A 23,144-nucleotide genomic window follows, 5' to 3' on the forward strand; every position below is an offset into this window, starting at 1 on the left:
CCTTCACACATGCAAGGTAGCTGTGCTTTGGACACTCATGCAGCCACATACCATCACAGGCTCTGGCCTTGATGGCTTTTCCCATCTTGAACATGCAAGCAGACATATGTTTCTTTCCCAAAAGCTGAACTGTGGACTTAGATGACTAATGAACACATGTTCACTGTCTTTCTGTCCATTTGAGAATAACTTCACTGAGAACTTGTGGCATTTCTGAGCATATTTATTTCAGACTTCCTCTTTGTGTAATACATTTTCAGGTTGAATTTCTGAATGCAATGGCAGACCATGCTAAGTAAGAACTGTTTTCCAAGCTACTTCTGGAAATGCTGTGCCACCTGAGGGCTTAAAGGACCTGAGAGTAGTGCCCAAAATCTCAGTATGTAAAGGGTGTGTCTGGCACATTTTCTTCATATTTTGCATTAGCAATTTGAAAAAAAAAAGAGAGAGAAGGAGAGATTTGAACTCTATCACTGAAAAATGTTTTTTGTTTGTTTTGTTTTGTTTTTCTTGTTTTGTTTTTTTAGCTTATTGCCAATTCTCTTACTGAGGTTGGCACTAAGTGATGATCTATGCTTGTTTAGGGTGAGACTAAGCCTTTGAAGGATGCTCTTTTTATACCCAATTGTGACACCCTTACCTCTAATCAATTAATCAATTACTCCACTGTTTTTAGAATCCTCCAGAATGGTTTTATCTGCATATCTGAAAACTTTTCCTTTTTCTTGTTTCCTATATAGCAACGTTACTTTTAGTTTGTTGCTGCCATCTAAACTGAAATCAGTTTATATTTAGTGAATAAAATTAAATTTTTTTCAGTGAAGACATTAAACATCCTTTCTTTGAACTAGTTTCTGTTAAATTCAGGGTTTTACTAATGAACACATTTACAACATTTTCAAAAATGTCCCAACTTAACTGGAAATATCACAATACACACTGATAAGCCAGCTGATTTTAGACCATGCTGTCCCAGTTCTCCATCCAATCTGGAAGTCCAAATTCTGAAATTATTCACACATCAAATTATTCATTTGATAGTGCCTTGTAATCCTGCTGTTAGATTAGCTTTGAGTTTTTTCTTTATCTAAACAATTAAATTATTTTATGTATAAAATCCCCATTCTGGGAAAAATATGAACCCTTTTAATACATGGATGGACTGTCTTCCAGCTTTCACAGGACTTTTGAAGCTCATAAAGTATTTAAATTGTGATTCAAAGTGTTTAATTAACATGTAACATGATCAGTTTTCTCCCAGATTCCTGAATTTTTTCTTTCTAAATATGTGACAATGATCCACTAACATGTCCTGGGACATGAAATAAAATAAAATAAAATAAAATAAAATAAAATAAAATAAAATAAAATAAAATAAAATAAAATTTAACTTTTAATCAGAAGTGATACCATAGTGAAGTATAATTCCTCTTGACTTCACCCCGGTAGTGCGGTTGCTAGTCTGTGCGGGTTTCTGGGTGTAGATGCATGCTTGTAAGCTCATACCAATGTTCCTATTCAAAACAACAGGATTAAAGACTAGTGTTTGATTAGATGTTTGTTTGTCTATGTCTCTTTCATTGTAATGAGTGTTGCTGAGGCCTGAGTGTTACTGGTGCATCTGTGTAAATGTGTGCCTATTTGATTGAAATGAATATGGCCGAGGGCATGGCTTTATCCCTTTTAATCAAGGAAGTAGAAGGATGAAATGAAACACTGATAATAGGAATGATGTCAACCCAGTGAAGGATATTAATTGTAATGCTACGATCTCACGTCGTCCTGTGTGTGTTTTTTTTGTGTCTGTTAGATTTGGACATAATTTTGTATTATTTTCTAGTTATTTTAGGACAGAAGCAAGAAATATGTGTGTACAGAAGACACCTGACAATGCTTCAGGAGTTACAAGCTGAATAATTTTCTTACATATATACTGAATTCTCTGCCTAACAATGCCACACAAATGTGCAGATAATCTGGAAGAGTAAATGAAATTTTAGCTCTAACTCATGTGGTTTCTGGACCCCTATTATCTATACTACTGTTTATTCATTTAGCAAATATAAATCACAAGGTTAATTTTATTCCAAATTATTGTATTTTTCAGATATTTTCATTAAAAGGTTTATAACTTGATATGTGATGTGTTGTTTGAAGGAGTTATAAAGTGTTTAAAGTTACACTGTTTTGCTGCCATCTAGTGGTGTGATTGAGACTGGTGCAAGAGAAGCACAATAAAGCATTCCCAGTTTGGAACTTAGTGGAGCTTCTATGAGGAATTTTATACAATTTGCGCTTGCATAAAATTATTGTTTTAGAGCCCTTTAATAATTTTTTTAGACTGAACTATAGATGTAAATTTCTTTTATACATTTCTTTTTCTTTAACAGTGAAAATTACGACTTGACATTAAACCAAATTCATCTCCAAATAACCTAAGTGTGAAAATATGCACATCTAACACAGAGATTGTGTGTAACATCCATTTATTACCACCTTATATGACAAATCTGGAAATTACAAATATTGTTTAATTGAAACATCATTTTCAACATTTCATAAAAGAACAAAAACAGAAAGAAAATCAAATTGAAAAAAGAAAAAAAAACAAACAAAAAACCTAAGTTAAAAGGGAAACATGTTAACCTGAGAAATGGTGCACAGATGATCAACTGGAAAAAAAAGAATATAAGCACAGGAGGGAGGCATACAGAAAAGATTAGTATAATTAATTGTGTCTCGCTGAATTAGGATACATTTTATTTAAATTCACAATTTTGTTTTTCTTTAAAAAACATTTTTTTATACACCTGGAGAGATTTTGGTTTAGAGAACATTACAAACCTCCACAATCCTTTCCTAAAAAAGTTGTTTTTATTTAAAAAGAGCCACAGGTATAAAAAAAAACAAACATCTGACACCATTTTTAGCTCTTAAGCTTTGGCTTTAAAATTATTGGATGAAACCAATTTGAACGTCACAGAAACAGACGAGGTTAAAATGTTCAGTATTAGTAAAGGGGCGTCTACAAGAGGATCACAATTTGGAGCTAGAACAAGTCAGTAGCCTCAGATTTCAGTAGAAGAAAAATATTCCAAATCTGCTTTTTTGTTCTGTGTTTCAATCCGATTCATTCCCCATCTTTGTCATCCACAATTAGTTTGAAAGAAAAAATACAAAACAAAAAAAAACAAAAACAAAAAAAAAAAAAAACCCTTACATAATGAATTACAGCAATATGTTAAGCATAATGTTGATGGACTGTATACAATTTGCTGTGGTGATCAGAGCTAACACTCATGCAGACACATACAGGGAAGGTTTCTGCTTATCTCAGAGCAGAGACTGGCAGAGAACCAGAAGCTGGAGAAGAGGAGCAGACAAGTTCTTCTAGCACCCTGCTGCAGAGACCACAGTCCCCCCAGCAGAAAAATACCTGTCCTGTTCTCCCATTTGTCCCCTCCAAATCTGCATTGTTATAGTCCACGCTTTTTTTCTTCTTATACCCACAAATCATCCACTCCTTCAAGGCTAAAAACAGTGCAAACTAGGATATGTGTGCTTGAGAAGGTCTCATCACCAAAGAGTTGGTACATGCACAAAAAGAGAGTACCCTAGAAGTCTGCTGCCAAAAACACTAAGAAAAACACGACTATACACTTTAATTATAATATAATCAGTTTTCCGCTACACACTACAAACAAGGGAGGGGGGGTAAGGGAGGGGGTTGGTGAGGAGCAGAGGGACGGCTAGATAGATGGTGAAGAAAGGACTGGATGAGGTGAAAAGGAGAAAGAGCAAGAGGAAAGGAGCAAGTTTAAGCACGCTCCCCACGGATACGACGCGCCAGCTGGATGTCTTTGGGCATGATGGTGACACGCTTGGCGTGGATGGCGCACAGGTTGGTGTCCTCAAACAGACCCACCAGGTAGGCCTCGCTAGCCTCCTGCAGAGGGGAACAGAGGTACAGCAATGGGTGCAACAGCACAAAACATAGTCCACCTCTTATTTTCATGTATCAAAGTCATTAGTTTTGACAGATTTATTACAGAATATGATGGAAATACCCCTTACATACAGTTATACATGTTAAAGAATTGTTAACTCAAATCATTAGCACACCTGGTTGCAGTGGTTGATGCTGCATTGACTGCACTGCTACTGAAAGGCAGCATAGAAAAAGAGAGAATTCTCCACTGGAAGGTTTTTTGGACTCAGATGAAGACTGATGGCGAGCAGGTTTTCTCCTAAAATCTGTTTGTGACTTGTTTTAGTTTGTATTTTGAATCTCTTTTGTTGAATGTTTTGTTTTATGAGCCACTGGGATGTCTGTGCTGGGACCCTTGAGAGGGTTAAAGTTTTTGTTTTGAAATTTCAGATTATTTTTTGCTGTACTTTTTAAGTTACAATTCTACATAAATAACTATGTAATGGAGTGAAAAAAAAAACTTTATTAATCCCAGAGGAAAATTACAAAGTAATACTTACATGTAATTGTTAATCTAATTGGTTTTCAAATTCCATCGATAAGGCAAATATTTAGCATTTTTCTTTTATATCTACACAGAAAGGTTTTAAAAAGCATTGATTGCTATTTATTTTCCATGAATACGAGTTATTCTCTTTCACAATCACAATCAATAATATACGAAGGAAAATCTGAAAATGCTGATATCATTTGTACCCACTGGATCTCACAAAATATGACACCTCTCTAATACGGACCTGCAGGGCTCCGATGGCCGCGCTCTGGAAACGCAGATCAGTTTTGAAGTCCTGGGCGATCTCCCTCACCAGGCGCTGGAAGGGCAGCTTGCGGATCAGCAGCTCAGTGGACTTCTGATAACGACGGATCTCACGCAGAGCCACAGTACCAGGCCTGGAGTAAAAGACAGTGTGTGTGTATTTATATATGTGTATATATACACACACAAATATGGTACTTTTCCATCAGCTCTTGAAAAAGTAGTCTTTTCATACTGACATTAGGTAATTAGACACACCATAGCTGGTTTTGTAAAAGTTTTTGATGGATATAAGAATTAATTTGTGCTTTTTACAGCCTAGAAAAACTACATCATTAACTGATGACATTCACAGATAGATTTTGGTGGCTAGGGGTGTCATAATTACTTGAATTCACAATTAAATCACAGAAACACATCATTAAGAGTAAAGCTTTCTTAATATTGTCATTTTACATGACAGGTCATGTAGGAACCATAACAGCAGATCAGTGCAACTTGCGTACAGCAAAGCAAAACAAAGTTATTTGATATATAAAATGGGTCATCCTGCCACAATCTTCTAAATGCAAGCCTTGAAAAATGTTGCAATCTTTATAAATAAAGAGGATGAAGTTCAAATTCAGATTTTTAATATGACAAGAGTAATGTCTTTATTGTTTTTGTGTTAAAGTGGGAAAAAAATAAATAAAAAAAATGCATTAATTTTGTCCAACCTAATTACAACTTAAAGATCAATAAGGAGTGCTCATATGACTTTACACATTTATAGACAGGGGATATTAAATAACACATAATAACTGTGATAACTGTAAAATTGTTATTATTTCTTTGACAATGACTGTACCAAAAAAATTGTAATCTGTTGGCTTCAACAATGAGTGGATATACGAAGAGGGAAAACTCTAATCTGGGAGCTGTTTTGGCCTGTCTCACCTGTAGCGATGGGGCTTTTTGACACCTCCAGTGGAAGGAGCGCTCTTACGAGCAGCTTTTGTGGCCAGCTGCTTACGTGGAGCTTTGCCTCCAGTGGACTTACGGGCAGTCTGCTTGGTACGGGCCATTGTTTCAGATCACCTGACGAAGATGAAGAGAAAAGGCGCAAATGATTTACAGTCTCTGGTTTCGTGTTTATTTAACAGGACATGAATAATACATAAGTTTACCCTCCAGTGATTATGAAATGATGATAATGGAATTCAAATTATCATTAGTCTGCTTTTCCTTTCCCAATGATGCTCCCATTTTATTTAGTGGTACATATTAAACAAATCCCTCCATAAAAACAGTTCCACAAATATCAAAACATTGAAATATTTTTTTAAGTTGAATAAATGCAGTAACACGTTCCAATTACAGATCTATTCCCCAACTCTGATATTAATATTGACATTTGTTTCAAAGTATGTTTGTTTTGTATCATAATCTAACAACCACAATAACACAGTGTAGGGGCGTAACGGTATACCTATCCGTGTGTGTCCTGCCACACTTATTTCGATTTATATAATTTATTTTTAACATTTATGACAAATCCACGAGCTTCATACTTGTACGTTTTGTTTTTTTTTCTTTAATTGAATTAGTTTTAATTTCTTTCCTCTGATAGCGCTACAGCTGACGTGAAACCAGACACTCTAAATAGTGCTTACGCCAGTGCTATGAAACACATTTAAAACTCGTACTGACAACTTTATCTTTCTTAAAGTAAACATTCGGGCATTCCCGTTTACAATCAGCCCGAAAAACATCAAAGACAGATCGTGATACTATTGGCTAGTAGACAAAAACGTATAAAAAATTATAACCTCAGAACCAATCGAGATACTGAGTCTGTAAAGTGGGCGGGCTCTACAGCTGCCTGCCACTGTTGCTAGGCCCGCCCACCCCTCTCTAGTGATGGCGGCGGTTTGATGCGCAAACGGGATATAGACCCAGTGCAGAGGAGCATACGAGTAGCACATAAACAACTTCAATTTCATAAATAACGGCTGTACCAACATATCGGGAAATAATAGAAAAAAACAGAAGACATTTCAAGGTACTCATAGATACATGTAGAAGAGCCAAACAGCCCCCAATGGCTGCGTAGAACCGAGCTGAACCGGCGCATAATTTGAAACTGCATTTTCCCTCATCTGAGCGGCTGACGAGAGGACTGCATTTCACCGCCGCTCTGACAACCGTGTAATTACCCACACGACAAAAACGAAACCCTTTCAGTTAAATATGACAATTAATACATTAAAACTAAACTTTAAAATGTTAAGTTAATTTTCACACATATAACGATTTATTTTACGAGGCCTACCGATTAGGAAAGTGAGTAGAATTCGTCAGCAATGTTTCGCTTGTTTCTATTTTGTTCTTCGTATCCACAATGGGAAGCAGCGTCCAGCGGGAAAATGGCCGCCGCATCAATCATGTGTCCCACAATGCAACGGTGCTCACACATCATTTGGGTGATTGCAGTTTGACACATGCTGGCCAGACTGGGGTCATCGGTTTATTGTGATGTTAATGTATCAGATTATTAAGCGCTTTACATTTTTGACAAAGCAGAATAAATGTAAAGAATTGGGCTACTTTAGAAATAGTTTGTATTTTTTTCCCACAAAGTTTAACATGCACGACTGCAGAAAAGGTGCATTTAAATATTAGCTTTACTTTTGGTAGTTGTTGAAAGATGGAAATGTGTAATAATGCAATTTATTTTAAGACTAAATCAAGAACAAACTGGAATTTCCATTTAGATTTACACATAACAACCGAATATTTCATATTTATGAGCTGAGCTGTTCAAGCAAGACTAGTTTATCTAAAAATGCATCAGTTAACACTTTTTTAATTAAAATCCTTAAGCTTGTGTGCATTTCAACTTTGGTTTTTGTTGTGTTTGCACCTCAGGGCACCCATACGATATCAGTCTCATATCATGCACATGCACACACAAAACCCCCTGAATGGCCCCCCACATCTTGAAGTGATCACTATGTGATTAACCTCCGAGCCCAAATATCAGCAGTGGTCTCATATAGACTTTAACCACAAGAATCAGTTTATTATGTTTAAATGTGAATTCCAGAGTAAAAATATTTTGCTCGTAAAAATGACAGAAAACATAAATCAAAAACACAGTAGAAAAAAATTAGGTTATCATATCAACCTGAGAGAGGAAAAAAAAATTACCTGGACATAATAACATGGTTGAAAATCAAAACATGATCAACACAGGTTTGCTACATATATGCCGCTTGTAGTCTGTCAAACCATGCAGTTGTCATCATAGCACAATGACATTTCCAATTGACAACCAGAATCAAACTTTTGCATTTTGATACACTGAATAGTAACAGTAGAAATACACTATTTTCATGAAAAAAGAACAAAAAAAACTAAATCACTACTTTTTCAAATTTCTATTTAAAAAAAAAAGATCAAAACTCATAATAATTGTGTCCATTCTCAGATGAAAATGTCAACCTTAATGCTAATTCCTTATACCCATTTCAAATCATACTCTTCTTGCCTGCAAAAACACCTTCGAGGTAACAAGGTATTCCTGTGCACTTACTAATAGATATTCATGAGTGTATTCTGATTCAAAGTTTGAAAGTTACATTAAGATACCTCTATGGAATATCAGCTACTTGTAGCACCAAAGAAGACATGATCACACATTTACGGTTATCACAATCATATGATATATATAGAACCTCAAACCAAACTACTAAGTATAGAGGAAGGAGAGAGAGAAACAAGAGGACAGCATTTCATAACCCAAATGAAAAAAAAAAAAACACAAAAAAACATTTTAAGCACGCTCCCCACGGATGCGACGTGCCAGTTGGATGTCTTTGGGCATGATGGTGACACGCTTGGCGTGGATGGCGCACAAGTTGGTGTCCTCAAACAGACCCACCAGGTAGGCCTCGCTGGCCTCCTACAAATGACAGAACAAAAACAAAAAAAAGAAGTATTTGGTGGATTGAATAAACTTGGTATGAGAGGACAATGTGCTCAGAAAAAGTGGCATCCAGTAAACACAGACCTGCAGGGCACCGATGGCCGCACTTTGGAAACGCAGATCGGTCTTGAAGTCCTGGGCGATCTCCCTCACCAGGCGCTGGAAGGGCAGCTTGCGGATCAGCAGCTCAGTGGACTTCTGATAACGACGGATCTCACGCAGAGCCACAGTACCAGGCCTGAAGGTCAGTGCAGAAGAAAAGAAGCAAAAATCCACATGAAAAAATGAGCACAAAGAAGATGCATTACTGTTTCCTCCCTGGATTACAGCAGTTTTACCTCAATGTGCCTCTGAATTGTCTAAGATCCTTAACCACATCCAGATACACAAGGTATTTTAATGTATGATTTTTTTGTAACAATGTCTGTAACAATTAAATGCCTTTATAGACCAGAGGAATTCGTGTTTCTCTGTCAGATGAAAACAAATTAATACATCTGATCAGCTCTTCAGTGAACAAGAGTGGCCTCAGCAGGGTCTAACTAGAACAAATAGGAGAGCTTTGTAAAATCTTACCTGTAGCGATGGGGCTTTTTGACACCTCCAGTAGAAGGAGCACTCTTGCGAGCGGCCTTTGTGGCCAGCTGCTTACGTGGAGCTTTGCCTCCAGTGGACTTACGGGCAGTCTGCTTGGTACGGGCCATTGCTTCAGATCACCTAAAATTAAACAACAAAAAATTAAACTTTGCTTAAGATAAGTTAGTCTCATCTTGAGTGTAATAGTGGTAGAGACCAGAATAAGAATAAACGTATTTCCTATTGTGCTACAAAATTCACATAAGCAATAAAAATTCTGATTTTACTACTGTGTTATTAAACACCAAGACAAAAACAAACAAACAAAAAAAAACAAAAAAACATCAGTATACTTTTTTTTTTAAATACTTAAGATAGCTTATGTAATGGCTATGTAGAAACAGACAGCAAAGTTGACCAATCATAGCAAACCTCTTTATCATGACCACCAACCAAACTCCCTGAACAGTTCAGTGGGGCGGGATGTTTTGAACGTCTCGTCCACTCACAACACGCTATTTGTTTTACAAACCCCGCCCCTTGCGTATTGAACTTGGGTGTGTTCGTTTCTTTTTATTGGGTTCTCTGGTCGAGCACATGTCTTGTATATTTTACACAGAATGAGCTATTTTAGAGTAAAAACAGACGACCCCGCCCACGCTGGTTGCCCGGTGTTCGAAAACGAGCACATTCAAAGATGATGGCTGGCCGCTGGCTTGAAGAATGTAAACGGGAAGGGAAAATCGTTGTAGCAAACGAAGAGGGTGAATGGAAAAACGTCGGAAGAATATGAAAACCGCGGAATAAAAGTGGAATATATTTTTTTAGAACGATACTAGACATGTCAAGGGATCAACTGGTGAACAATATTTTGTCAGATGGCCCCTCACTTTAAGCGCATTTCCGAGTCGAATTCGACAAGATCACAAGTGCACTCGGGTCCCTGACTCCCCGAGCAGGCAGATAAAAGCTCGACAGCTCCGCGTTTTCTTTTTCAACGAAAATAAACGCAAAAATACTTCAGTCCGACACTAAGGTGACTTTAAACGGCAGAGTAGAGTTTTAGACATATAATGATACTTACCTTTGAAAACTTAGTGAAATATTTCGGCTTCAAAATACGAATTTACTCTTCAGTCACTAAAGCGTTGTTCTCGCAATAAAATGAAGGGAGGAAAAAAAAAAGAACATGAACATAGGAAAGCAAGAGGAGACACATTTCCCATGATGCATTTGGTATAAACATATTGCACATATGCTACAACATGATAAAGAACTGCACTGTCATGCTGGTGGACACAGGAGTGCAACAAGTTTTCTTTATCAATCACGATAAAATAAATTTTTGTTAGTTTGGGTAATTTTTTTGAGAATCTTTTTGTTTTTCCAATCTCATTTACTTAGGAAAAAGAGGTATTAGATTATTACATAAAAATTAAAGGATAATAAAACTTAGTATTATCTTAAAAATACATATTTACATTTACAAGGATATTAAAATATTTTTATTACTATTTATATAATAAAAAATTATTTAATCAAATTTTAAAAGACACCCAACTGACTCAAATTTCCGTCCAAATTTGTATGCTGACTGTGCTGTGAATAAAAAACAATTCTCAAATAAAATTAAAATATTTTGTAATACAAAAACAAAAATTACATAATTTTTTTTAAATGTATTTAATTATAATTTACACAACAATCCTGTAGGTGGCGCCACCATAGTCACTCAGACATATTAGGGAAGTAGAAACGTTTTTTTTTTTTTCTTCTTCTTTTACGCCCCACCTTCTTCTTTTATTCCAAAATGGCGGCTGCCAGGAGATTGAAACGCGTGGCGGCCAAACAGCCTGGTTTCTTAACTTTAAACGCTGCTATAGACCCCCCAGACTTGGTCAGCAGCCGGAGAAAACGTATCAACAAAAATAAGAAAAAGAACTGGAACAAGCACAGTGACATAAACGACGTAGAGGACTTTTTAGAGGATATTAGGCATCAGGAGAGGACCACTGGGTGAGTATAAGAAAGGTGGATTGAAAGCTAAGTTTAACGGAAATTGTGAATAAATATTGTCGACTGTTGTTTCTGATATTCTTGTTCGTTTGTGACTGTTTCCCCATAACAGTTGTCACATCCTCTCTGGGATCCTTCATTGTGGATATTCAAACATCTGTTTCTTTGGTCGTTTTTGCGATATATCTGTTGGAAAAATCCCATTTAAAATGACAATTTTTCGTTTATTTAACGATGAAGTCTCGTAAACTAAGAGCACAGTACATTAGTGAGTACAGTCGATGGGTCAACGTTTGTTGACGTTATTCTGTGGGCTCTGCGCATGCTCGTGTTCATTAATTGGCCACTTTGTATAATTCCCGTCTTAGTAGTAGAATAAAATTATCTTTCTAAAGGTCTTTTTAACGTGTCACATCAACATAAACTTGCATGCAATTAACACTTTGGTTACTTTTGTCGCTACTTATTTAACAGCATTGTAGCTGTAATGAAATCATTGTTTTGGAAGTTTATGGAACAAGTTGCCAACCTTGAACATGGATTTATGTGATCTTTATGCATTTCAGGGGTCTACTGTCTGAGAAGCCAGATGACAGTTTGTTTTTTGTGGACATTGGACAGCCAGAGAAAGCTAAACAGAAGGGTAAATGTTTTTTTTTTTTTTTTTTTTCTTCAGAGCTGATATATAGAATTAGACCTGGATAAAATATGTATGGCTGACAATGTTTTTTTTTCTTTTGTTATAAAATCGTCCTTTAAAACGTTTTATTCCCGTAATAAAACTATTAAACTTGTTGGTTGAATCATCTTTTTTCTTTCCTTTTTTTCTGTGAAGCACCAGAACCTGCTGAAGGAAAAAAGAGAAAAGGGAAAGCAACGCGTCCTTTGAGGATAGATCTGATCCTTCAGCATGACTCCCTCGTCCCGCCCCCTAAAGAGTAAGTATTCGTTGAGACACTGTGGCTTTTTCCACATATGATAATAAAGCATCATTTCAAGTGCTGGAGCCTTTTCCAGTAGCTAGGTACTTTTAGATACATCCAGATCGTTACAGCTACATTAAAATTCACTCACTTATCGCGTCTGCAGCAGGTAACGATTTCTACATGAACTCTAAGGTGTTCCACCTCGTGTGCTCCATCACCATCCTGTTCATCTAGTTGACACCTTGTAAATTCAACCATCTTCTGCACACATAAAGCCCAAACTGTCCTTTATACCCAACTCACAGTCAGCCAGAACCACATCACCTCAAAAGCTTCTGCAGAAGTCCACTGTTCTCCGAGATGTGTTGCAGGCTCCTCTTAAATGGCAAATCAGTCCTTAGTTAGGCTTTTATTTATTATGGATTGGTTTGAATTGATTTGTCCTTAAAGTGCCCTGAGATGAGGATGTTGTGAATTTGCGCTATACAAATAAAGCTGAATTGAATTGAATCCCACAGTTCTGTGCGTGGTGACGTCTGGTACAGTTTCTCCATAGCTACAGCGTGTAAGGGTGTCGTTGCATTCTCAAGCAACACTGCTGTCACTCGGCTGGTAGACTTCATGTAAACACACACTGTTGCCATGCCGAGTTTCCTCTGTTTGGTCTGTGGGAATTACCAGAAGGGGAACAGCGATGGCTTAAGAATGTGGGGATTTTTGTTGTTTTGTTTGTATTTTTTGGGCCAAAGTGGCCTGACTGCTCTACTATTACTAAAGACTCAGGTGTGACTGCAGCTGCAACTGTGGAAAATGTTATTGCCATAAGCCTGTTTCCACCAGTGGGTGTGGTTAGGGACACATTGTTTTGCGTTTCCACACGCGAAAACTGGGAAGGGTAATATCCAACCCTTCATTTAAAAAAAAAAAAAAAAATCATCAGTCGTAATTAACGTCCCACTCATATTTATTCATTTCTTTTTAAGTTATAAGAAAAAAGCTAAAATTTTTTAGAGCTGTCACATTATTAAAATTTTTGATCAGATTAATCACAGCTTTTAAAATAATCATGATTAATCACTATGTCGTTTGTTCGTGTTCATGGGGAGACATCATGTGTGTTTACATGTGTGTTCGGACTCGTGTACCTGGTTTTTAACTATTGTTGTCTTAACTGTGTTTGTTGGTGATAGAAATGGTTTTACTGAGCTGGTAGCTGAGATTCTGGACTTTCTGTGGATACCACACATGTTTATAGTTTATAGTATACCCCTTGACTCCTGGTAGCGGAGGGTGCAGGTGAAGCCAATACAGTCAAGCTAAGAATGCAGATTTAGAGAAATTATAGGCCATAAACCTGGATAATGAAGCAGTGAAGGTGCATGGATGGAAGTTATTGTGCATATTGTAAATATTTCTCTCTCCTCACCATCTAGAAGCTGTGAGATTCTAATCCTGCTTTCTGTCTGTTCACCTGATGCTGATATTCATCACATATTGTTCCTTCTGTGTTTAGAAGGAAGCAGCTTCACAGCTTTAAATCCATCCTGCTGACTTTTTACCTTTTAGTTAGTAAATCCAGAACATTTCATCCTTCTTTCTCATAAATATTTGATTTTATAAATTTATATGAAGAAATATTTTAACTGTTGCTGTTTAAAGAGAAAACTGCTGCTAAACCTGTTTATGTGTTTAATGCAGGAGTCTGCAGCCTTTCCAATCCAAAGAGCCATTTTTCCCTCAGCCAGCTAAATAAAACTCCTTTAGAGACGCAAATGTTACGAGACTTTTCAAAAAGATGTCTCCATCCTATCTTATGTCATTAACCATCTATCTTCAGGTCCTTACATAATCAACTAATCATCTGTTTTGCCCCTTCACCAGTGTGCTGGCCTACCAGCAACCAAATGCCAAGAAACTCCGTCGCATCACCCAGAAGGCTGAGCAGCTAGCAGCCAAAGGCGTGGTATCACAGAGGCAGAGACGGCTGCTGAACAGGCGGCCCATCAACAGGACGGTCAAGAAGGCCGAGACGGAGGCCAACAACAACCCAGACAGAGACTATTATGACATATGGGGACAAGAGGGTGAGTAGAGTGAATCTGTTTGTATGTATGTGTCTGCATGTCCATCCAGTGATGATCCCATCCTTGCGCTCCCAGTATTTCCTTCATGGGAATGTGAAGACCACCATGGAGCTCGGGTGCCTGTTGTGTAAACGGTCATCCGGGATCTGAGGATACACTAGTAACTATGTTTATTTATTCTTTAAAGATTTTTTTTAGGTGTAAATTTTAAAACATCAGTTTAAGTAAAAACAGCGTAGGAGAGCAAGAATTTGTCCCAATCCGCAGAAGTGAAGCTGTGAGCCGAAGCAGTCTTTGGACGTCATACTGGATGTTTTAATCAGACTTCTTGTGCTGTCAGAACCCACGACTTCTCTTTAAACCCAGACCACATCCACACAGACAAAACTATTTTGTTTTTTAAACAAAAGGCGAAGCTTTTTTCAGAAAGATGTGCGTCCACACAATTCCAGTAAAAACGCTGTAATTACGCCTGTAAATGGCGCTGCAGCACTGACAGAAATACACCATAAACTGGGAAGAAGACGTGGAGCATGCACAGATGAAAACTATGGGCAATAAAGAGGCAGGAGAAAAGGATGAAGGAGGTCTGCGTCTGTGCTCTCGCACGTCCACGGTTCTGGTTCTGGCACCAGTTCCATTCTTGAGTCTTAGACTCTCGGTACTTTCTGGCAAACTGGGCTTCATTCACACCAGTTTAACCTGGACCAAAGTGGGCAGACTTACGTCTGTGAAAGTAAACATCAGCAGCTTAGAGATTGTTCCTGAAAGTTGATGGTTATCAGGTTGTGTAATTTCCCAAAATAAACAATAGTCTGTCTTCAGATGACTGAGTGAATGCCATAAGATGTTAGGATGCCAACGCGAGCTGACGTAAATCAGAGTGGAGGCGGTGCTTGGTCGGCAACCGTGTCATTAATTCGTAAAAAAATAAGATGTGTCTATAGGCCTGTCACGATAACACATTTTGCTCTGCTATTAATTATCTCAGAAATTATTATTGTTGTTATTAAACGATAACATTGGGCAAAGCGATAATGTCATTTTGAGACAATTTTCAACTACTATAATGACAATGCTATAATAATACAAGGACACCCTTTCAAATATCAATAAACTTTCATTTGTAAAGAGCATTTTACACTGGAACTGGAAGAAATTTTAAATAAAACAAAAACAATAAATATAATGAACTCTTAGTCTCATTAACAATGAATAAAAAACAACCAAAAACAATAAGTATGAAAGATAATAAAGTCTCTGTTCTTAAACAAAACTGCCCTTCAAAAAATTTACTAAAAAAATTTTAAACATGGAGCTCAGACAGGGAAAACTGGTAAAACTGACAGTTAGTACCAAGGGAAAAAAAAAAAAAAAAATAGAAAAAAAATATACTGTGCATCGTTGCTGTTTGTGAAGCTGAAATATCTCCCGTTGTCACTGTGTGTCAGACTGATCTATGAGCAGTGAGTGAACCACGCTGCTGCAACACTGCTGCAACACTGCTGCAACACTGCTGCAACACTGCTGCAACGCTGCGCCTTTTTCACCCAAGGAATGCGACCCACTGGGAATCCTCCCGAACCCCTCGATTAGCCAGCATTGTTCTTGTTGTGTATTCCAGCAGGAGAAATCGGAGGTTTAGCGTGAGAAGCCACTCAAATGCGTGAGTCTCACGGCCAGTGCGTGAAAGTTGGCAGCCCTGTAAAACAAATGCTGCATACCGGCTCACACAGGTTAAGTGGTTCACCACGGTGGCTTTAAACCCCACACTGCAACTGTTACGCTCAGCACTGAAACTTAAGGAGCCGTCCCCACGATGCCGGATTGCAGTAAAACCGCCAAATTATTTTAGCAAACACCCTTTCAACCCCATGAAGCCAAGGATTAGCCTCCATGAAACCGACCATGTCTGAAGCCAGGTACCAAAGTGGATAGGTTAGAGTCAACTTGAGGATATGACATCAATGTAATGAACACACGCCGATACCCAATCCACCCTTCCTCAAGTTTTTTATGCTTTGTAGTCCAGCGTTTTTTGAAGAAGGTAGACTTCTTCATTGTCCAAAGAAATGTTTTTCCTTTGCTTCGCAGTGAATCCTCAGCTATCTTCTCTTCATTGCTTCTGATCTGAACTTCTTGCAACACGCAGTGAGCCTTTATCTGCGCATGCGTTGTTTTGCTCTAGCTTTGGAGTGTTACTCTTTAGCGCCCCCACAGCCTGTAGTATGTACTACAGCGGTGTCGTGGGGATGTTAAAGCCTTTCTCCTGGTTTTTTCCTAGGCTTGCTACTACTCACAGGCTGCGAATTTGTGAAACTTTGTCGGTGAAGGTACCGCTGCCTTTCATGCTGCAACATGCTGCTGTCAAGTATGACACGAAAGAGATCACTCCACAAGAAACGAGAGAATTCATTTAAGATACTCCATAGTGTCATACACAGTCCATGGTTAGAAGAACAGTAGTTTAGGACTGCAGAAACATCCAAACGATAAAGAACTGAAGCAGAGTAAGCTAAACTTGTCCCCGTGTGGTCTCAGTTGACTGTGTTTACTCAAACATGATGCTTTTTGCTCTGTGTAGTCTTCAAACAGAGGAGACACATTTCTGTACAGGTTAGTTTATTGTAGGTAAACTATGAATATGCAACATTTTTCTTAATTTTCTAAGTGAACACATTTTATGTAAATTATCTTGGAGAATAAACTCAAACTGAGATTTTATAACACAAGGCAACTGAGTACCATACCTATTAAAGAGTTTAGATCAGGTTGATAATAATACATTTATTTGAGAGCGGCTTTCTTAACACTCAGTGACACTGTACAAAGATTAAAAAAATACTAAAATGAAACGTCAATAGAAAATAAATAAATCAGTAGACGGAGCAGTATGTGTCAGATGAAATGAGCAGAAATGTGTTTTAAGCAGAAGTTGTCCTTTTATTATTATTCTTTAAGTGTGACTCCAAAACTGACGTATAAACAAAACACTGGATTTATTTTATTTGCTAATGTTGTAAAGGATTGTTACCATTAAAGTATACAGATTTTTTTAAGCCTATTTTTTTATGCAATTTAGTCAACTCATAGCTAACAACTCTGGAAGGCTGCTCTGATTTGATTCTTGTAGTTTATCTAGTTTGGGGGGAAAAGGGGACTTTTGCAGTAGATTGTATATTTTTTAAATTAGTAAGTGTAAAGCTTTTTTTATTTTTTTTAATGCAGTCAAAGACTCATCTGATCCCTGGTATCTTCAACAGACAGGCAAGAAGGTGTTTAAGGTGAGGGTAACCACAATATATATTTAATTAGAGTGATGTAGACATTTGTTTGTGGGTGTTGGAGTTGCACTGATGTGGAATTATTTCATCAGCGTCCAGAGACGATGAAACAGAAGCCGTCAGTGCTCCCAGCTGTGGAGGTGATTGCTCCTGGAGGATCCTACAATCCTGACTTCTTGTCCCACCAGGTAAGACAAACCTCTACGCCTGCAGAGGTGGTTACTGTGGTACCACGTTAAAATGTAAAGACATTGTCATCTTTGTAAATACCAGACTCTTAAGCAGTTGTAATAAAGTTGCTGTTTATGCCACAATGTCTAATAATGAAGCTAATTAAGGGAATGTTATTTCTGTGTGAACCCAGGCATTGCTTCAGGAGGCCCATGAGGTGGAAGTCAAGAGAGAGAAGCAAGAATCCAAAATAGAGAAACAGCTGGCTGTCAACAAAGAAGACACGGCTACAGAGGTGCAGACGACGAACCCAGTCTCGCATCACCTGTTGATTTTTGTCATGTTGTAACTATTATTTATGTGTTGTGTGGTTGAATTTTCAGGAGACAGTCCTCCGTGAGCAGGTAGAAGGCCTGGTAGAAGAAGAGATGGATGAAGAAGAGGAAGCTTCTAACGAGGATGATGACGAAGAGGCTGTGGCAGGCATTGCTGTGGCTGAGAAGAAGACTGAAAAACAGAGAAAAAGAGAAAAGGCAGAAAAGATTAAGGTATTTACATCACTGAAAACTCTCAAATCCCAAATTAATCGAGATCAGTGACTTTTAATCTTCCTGGCCCAAAAAGTTGCTTATTCATATTTTATATCAGGACCACTTTAAGCTTTGATTAATTTCAATTTATTTATTTAAGAACAGGGAACAGGCATAATAATTGGCATTTTCTTGTAAATATGCAAGATTAAAGCCCTTAGCTAACTTTCATCCTTGGTCCCTAGGCAGGCAGATGGACAGTAACATGCAATGACATAATACATGGATGACACATAATAACTAGAGCTGTCAAATTATTAATATTTTTAATCAGATTAATCACACATTAATCTGTTAACCAAGATCTGAGCAACTGTAGCAACCCTAGGTCTCCTGTTTAGCCTGTACAGTGGGCACATGGCACGATGGATGCTGCACTTCATTCACTTCTCTTATCCTGATGACCAGAGTTTTTGTTTTGTTGGTTTAGATTTGGCCTCACTGTTAAATGACTTTTTGAAGGCCCCACACACAGCTTCTTAGTCAAAACACTTTCAGTTTTCTTCACAATGTTTCTTTGGAAATGCTCTGACTTTCACTAATAAACTTGCATGTACATTTTCCTGTTGACTTTCCATCATTGCATTTAACAAAACATTGTAAGAGATCTCTCATCATTATTCAGGATTTTCTCTCAGCCACACTTCATTCTTGAACATGATGGTTCACATCTATCCCTCCACAAATGTGCATTACAATTACCATCTAAAGCACCGCTACCATTTCTCTTCTTTTTAAATCCCATTCCAGGAGCTGCAGCGGCTGGCCAGCAAGCAGCAGACTGTGCAGCAGCAGCAGCTCTTCCAGCTTCGCTCCATAAAAGCCTCCATCAAACAGCAGCAACAGAAGACCGGGGCCAAACAGATGGAACGCAAAGCCAAGCAGGAGGCCCAGAAAGCTCTGCCCAGACGTCTCGGCAAACTCAAGTATGCACTTAACTCTCTTTACACAAGCATGGATACTACTGTGATTTAGATATTAAATTTTGTGTTGTGAAAGTGAGCTAGGATGATATCATCAGGGCTGTTTGACAAAGGCGAAAAAGACATTGTATTACTGCTGCTTACAGGCTAATGAGGTCTCATGACAACAAACAGATTTTGATACAGTATGTTTAACAGTAGAAAAACCATTTAAGTGATGTTTAGAAAGTTTTCTGTTGGTAGGAACCAGCTCGGTAACTGAGCCCAAATGTTTTCAGTGCCCTTTAACTGTGACACCTTAACTGAGTTAAAGGAAAAAGTCTTGATCTTCATTGTAAATGTTTGCTTTTCTTCATTCCAGGTTCCTGGCTCCAGACCTGGAGGTGCAGTTGAGTGATGAGCTGCCTGGATCTCTGCGACAACTCAAGGTACTTGACTTTTGTTCACTTATATTTGTAATTTGTAGTTGCTCATCCACCTGGACCTCTTTCTGTGAGCCCACAATTCTTCTAAACCTGGCACAAAGAGTGAGGAAATTAGTGTTTGGTGGATTATTTCTTTTTTGTAGCAGTGGTTCTTGGCAATAAATCTTTTACTGTTGGGGGCTATTTATTCCCCCTTTATTTCCTGTGTAGATAGCTTCACATTTGTAAGGAAAATGTATTTGTGGGATAAACAGCAGAGGTGAGTAGAGGGTCCAGTCTTCTCAGCCAATACTAAACAGCTTTTTTCTGCTGTTGACTCTTGTTTGGTGTCTGTTAGATTGGATGATTGAAGTCTGAAGAAGCAAGACATATTGGCACTTGAACTATTTATTAACAAGCGAGGGGCTCAGTAGCATGTGGAAGAACCACACACAACCATAACAGCCCGGTACCTCCTCCTCATGTTGGACACCTGCTTGGTCACACTGCTGTGGGACGGCATCCCATTCTTCTACCAGCATTTGTCACAAGTCAGCCAGTGTTGGGCACACTGGGACCAACAGCTGTCAAAGCTGATCCCACAAGCCCTTAATGGTGTTGAGGTCAAGACTGGAGGCAGGTTATTTATCCTCCCCAGTCCCAAATTCTGGAGGTCGTCTCTGATAAACCCCGTCTTTGTGGGGGCGAATGTTGTCATCTTGGAGAATATAGTTTGTTTCTTGTTGTGGCTGTGTATGGTTTATCCACATTCTACTCATGCCCCTGTTTACTAAATTCTTATATTGCCAGTTGTCTTGTTTCTTCAGACTTCAATCATACAATCAAATAAACGACACCAAACAAGAGTTTAGAGCAATAAGTTGTCTGACATTAGCACAGAAGATTTGCTTTTTCTTGGGTGTTACCCACATATTCAACTCTGCTGCTCATCCTACAAATGCATTTTCCTCACAAATGTGACACCATTTAAAGGGGAAGCTTTCATATGGTATAAGATTTTATTGCAAAGAAGCATTGCTGCAACAAGGAAAAAAACACAGCAAACACAAGTTTGTGTCAAGTTTTTAGGAGTTTTGCTTTTTTTAAGTTGGCGTATCATCTTCAGAACAAAGTGTTCTGCTGAAGGTCATGTTTATAAATGAGAATTTTCTCAAATATTTTACATGGAAAAATTAATGGTAAAAAATGTTTTATTCTAAGCTTTATCCTGTACATTGATACAATTATGACCCACTTTCTTTATAGGAATCGTAAGTTTTTTTTGATGATTGTCGGTGGAAAATGTCCAGCTCCATTTTTAATCTAATGCTAAATAGGAATTCGATTTTTTATTTTCATGTGGATTTCTCTCTCTTTTTCTTGTAATGTCATGACTTTGCAGCCAGAGGGCAGCATCCTCAAGGACCGCTTCAAGAGCCTGCAGAAGAGGAACATCATCGAACCCAGAGAGAGAGCCAAGTAAGAGCCTCGACTTCACACTAACAGCCCAGTAACAGTAAGATATAGCTTCATAAGCTGTATGTTTATTAAAATAAATGTTTTCCCCTTGTTCTGTCTTTTAGGTTCAAGAGGAGACTCAAGTTGAAATACGTTGAGAAGAGGGCGTTTAGGGAGATCACATAATTGTAATGAAGTTAAATAAAACGTGGCAAACACCACTGTGTATGAGTGTTGTGTGTTTCCTCTTGAGGTAACCGTTTAGCAGTTTTTATACGACTTCTTTAAGTTAAATTTCTAGTTACTTTTGCACGTGTTATATAACATGAGCCCCAATGAGCATAAGGTTATCAAAGGGTTTTTAGTGTACAGCTGAGCCTGCTGAGGCCAAGTGTCACTGTGCCACTACTCTGCTCATACACGAGTGAAAAGTCACAGCTTAGGTTCATTACAGGGTCAGCAGCCACATTAAGTCCACTGCAGAGTTTGTTTGCTTTAATTCGGCTCTCAGTACATTCATCCATGAAGATTACTGCAGCCTCACAAACATGTAACACATACAGTAAATGCTAAATTTTAAAATAGGTGAAAACTTAAACCTTCAGATGTTAATATTACAGAAAAAGCCATTTCATTGAATATTTAAATCACGAGTGTGGCTTAAACTTGGTTGCTCTAGAAAAAAAAAACAGCAGCTGAGGTCTTCATTTACATTTAGATTTACTCAGTGTATGGCAGCATTAAATAAAGAGGCAACAGAAACTGCAAATATGTGTGAACTTTTTTCTTTTTTAATCTTTTAATTGTTATTTTTTAACCTGAGACAGATGGGCTTGAGGAAGTTGGCTTGTGATAACTGGTCTATCCTGCTGGCTTAAAACCATAATTGCCTTCAGTGTCCTGCTGGTCCCATGGTGCCTGGAGCTGCTCCAAAGCTTCTTATCCTTTAATCAGTATGAAAATATAATCTTTTACCTTCAGGGTCTTTAAACCCTCCCACCTATGTAGCTGTCTAAATGAGCTGATCTCTCACTTATCAGTGTTGACTATGTTCTGGATCCAATCCAGTTATGGTAGCTTAGCAACATTTTTCATCAATTACCTGCTGATAAATAAATCTGCTGACTCAGAGCTTCAGTTTGTCCCCAAGGAGCCCCATCCAGGACTTTTTACTGATTGGATTTACTGTATAATGTATTTAGGCACGTGATGGAGATGATTGCTTACAGTCGTCGGTTAGCAGTGCTTTGAGTCAAGTTTACAAATGTAGAAGCAAAGCTTTGCAGATGGATAATGCGTTCTCCATATGAGCCTATTAGTGGGCGGATTTTCTTTAAGAAGCATCTACACAGATTGAAACAATAAGGCTAATGACAAGGTTAGTTTTCAGACACACAGTCCTAAACCAGGATTACACTTTGTTGTGAGGGTGACATTAATCTCTGCACCTTTTAAGACAATTACCTACAAGTTGTCCCACTACTGAGCTCAAAGGCACAACTATTAGCCTACATAGATGAGGCTATCTGATGTTTTGCAGACAACACTCCCTTATCACAACCCTAATATTATCCTTAAATGAAACCATATCTAACATTGAAAAGTGACCAGATTTCTGAATAAAAAGGGACATTTACAGGTTGGCTTTTGATATTTATTATAATAATCTGGAAGCAATGAAACTGTTCATCATTAAGCTGCAAAACTAATGGATGCTAGGTAATAAATACCATTTATTAATGTTAGTTTTAACTAACTTTAAAGGAACCCAAATCTACAACATACAAGATTATTCCTTATAGCTGGCAGTGTGGTCTACTCAAGCTCCAGACCTCTTGGTCCACTGTTCGGCAGGTTTTGGATGTTTCCCTGCTTCAGCATACCTGACTCAAATTAATGGATCATTGTGCCGAACTTGACAAGCTGTTGGATCCATTTAATTTTAACCAGTTGTGCTGGAGCAGGGAACCATCTAAACCCTGCAAAATAGTGTTCCTTGA

The 23,144-nt window shown here is 38.0% G+C and overlaps 3 protein-coding genes across 4 annotated transcripts; 1 reads left to right on the top strand and 2 right to left on the bottom strand.

Annotated features, from left to right (window-relative positions):
• Positions 1-2,469: 2,469 nt before the first annotated feature.
• LOC121646216 (histone H3.3A) lies at positions 2,470-10,458 on the bottom strand. 2 transcript variants are annotated; one of them, XM_041995113.1, is made up of 4 exons: positions 10,373-10,458; positions 5,682-5,822; positions 4,726-4,879; positions 2,470-3,946 (listed from the first exon to the last, which is right to left on the bottom strand). In XM_041995113.1, the coding sequence occupies exons 2-4, from the start codon at positions 5,807-5,809 to the stop codon at positions 3,818-3,820; spliced, it is 411 nt and encodes a 136-aa protein (XP_041851047.1). In that variant the 5' UTR covers positions 5,810-5,822; positions 10,373-10,458; the 3' UTR covers positions 2,470-3,817. The 2 variants fall into 2 exon arrangements, with proteins under 2 accessions (XP_041851047.1, XP_041851048.1); XM_041995114.1 differs by lacking the exon at positions 10,373-10,458 and adding an exon at positions 7,057-7,171.
• LOC121646215 (histone H3.3A) lies at positions 7,781-10,507 on the bottom strand. The gene is made up of 4 exons (XM_041995112.1): positions 10,373-10,507; positions 9,289-9,429; positions 8,797-8,950; positions 7,781-8,688 (listed from the first exon to the last, which is right to left on the bottom strand). Exons 2-4 carry the CDS (start codon positions 9,414-9,416, stop codon positions 8,560-8,562), a joined length of 411 nt encoding a protein of 136 aa, XP_041851046.1. The 5' UTR covers positions 9,417-9,429; positions 10,373-10,507; the 3' UTR covers positions 7,781-8,559.
• Positions 10,508-11,022: 515 nt separating this feature from the next.
• On the top strand, positions 11,023-21,365 carry LOC121646214 (ribosome biogenesis protein NOP53-like). Its single transcript, XM_041995111.1, has 12 exons — positions 11,023-11,304; positions 11,871-11,947; positions 12,140-12,242; positions 14,112-14,314; positions 17,543-17,598; positions 17,691-17,786; positions 17,963-18,064; positions 18,153-18,317; positions 19,110-19,285; positions 19,644-19,710; positions 21,089-21,165; positions 21,270-21,365. Exons 1-12 carry the CDS (start codon positions 11,099-11,101, stop codon positions 21,328-21,330), a joined length of 1,389 nt encoding a protein of 462 aa, XP_041851045.1. The 5' UTR covers positions 11,023-11,098; the 3' UTR covers positions 21,331-21,365.
• Positions 21,366-23,144: the final 1,779 nt, after the last annotated feature.

Source organism: Melanotaenia boesemani, chromosome 9 (assembly GCF_017639745.1).
Source record: "Melanotaenia boesemani isolate fMelBoe1 chromosome 9, fMelBoe1.pri, whole genome shotgun sequence".
Taxonomy (NCBI): Eukaryota; Metazoa; Chordata; class Actinopteri; order Atheriniformes; family Melanotaeniidae; genus Melanotaenia; species Melanotaenia boesemani.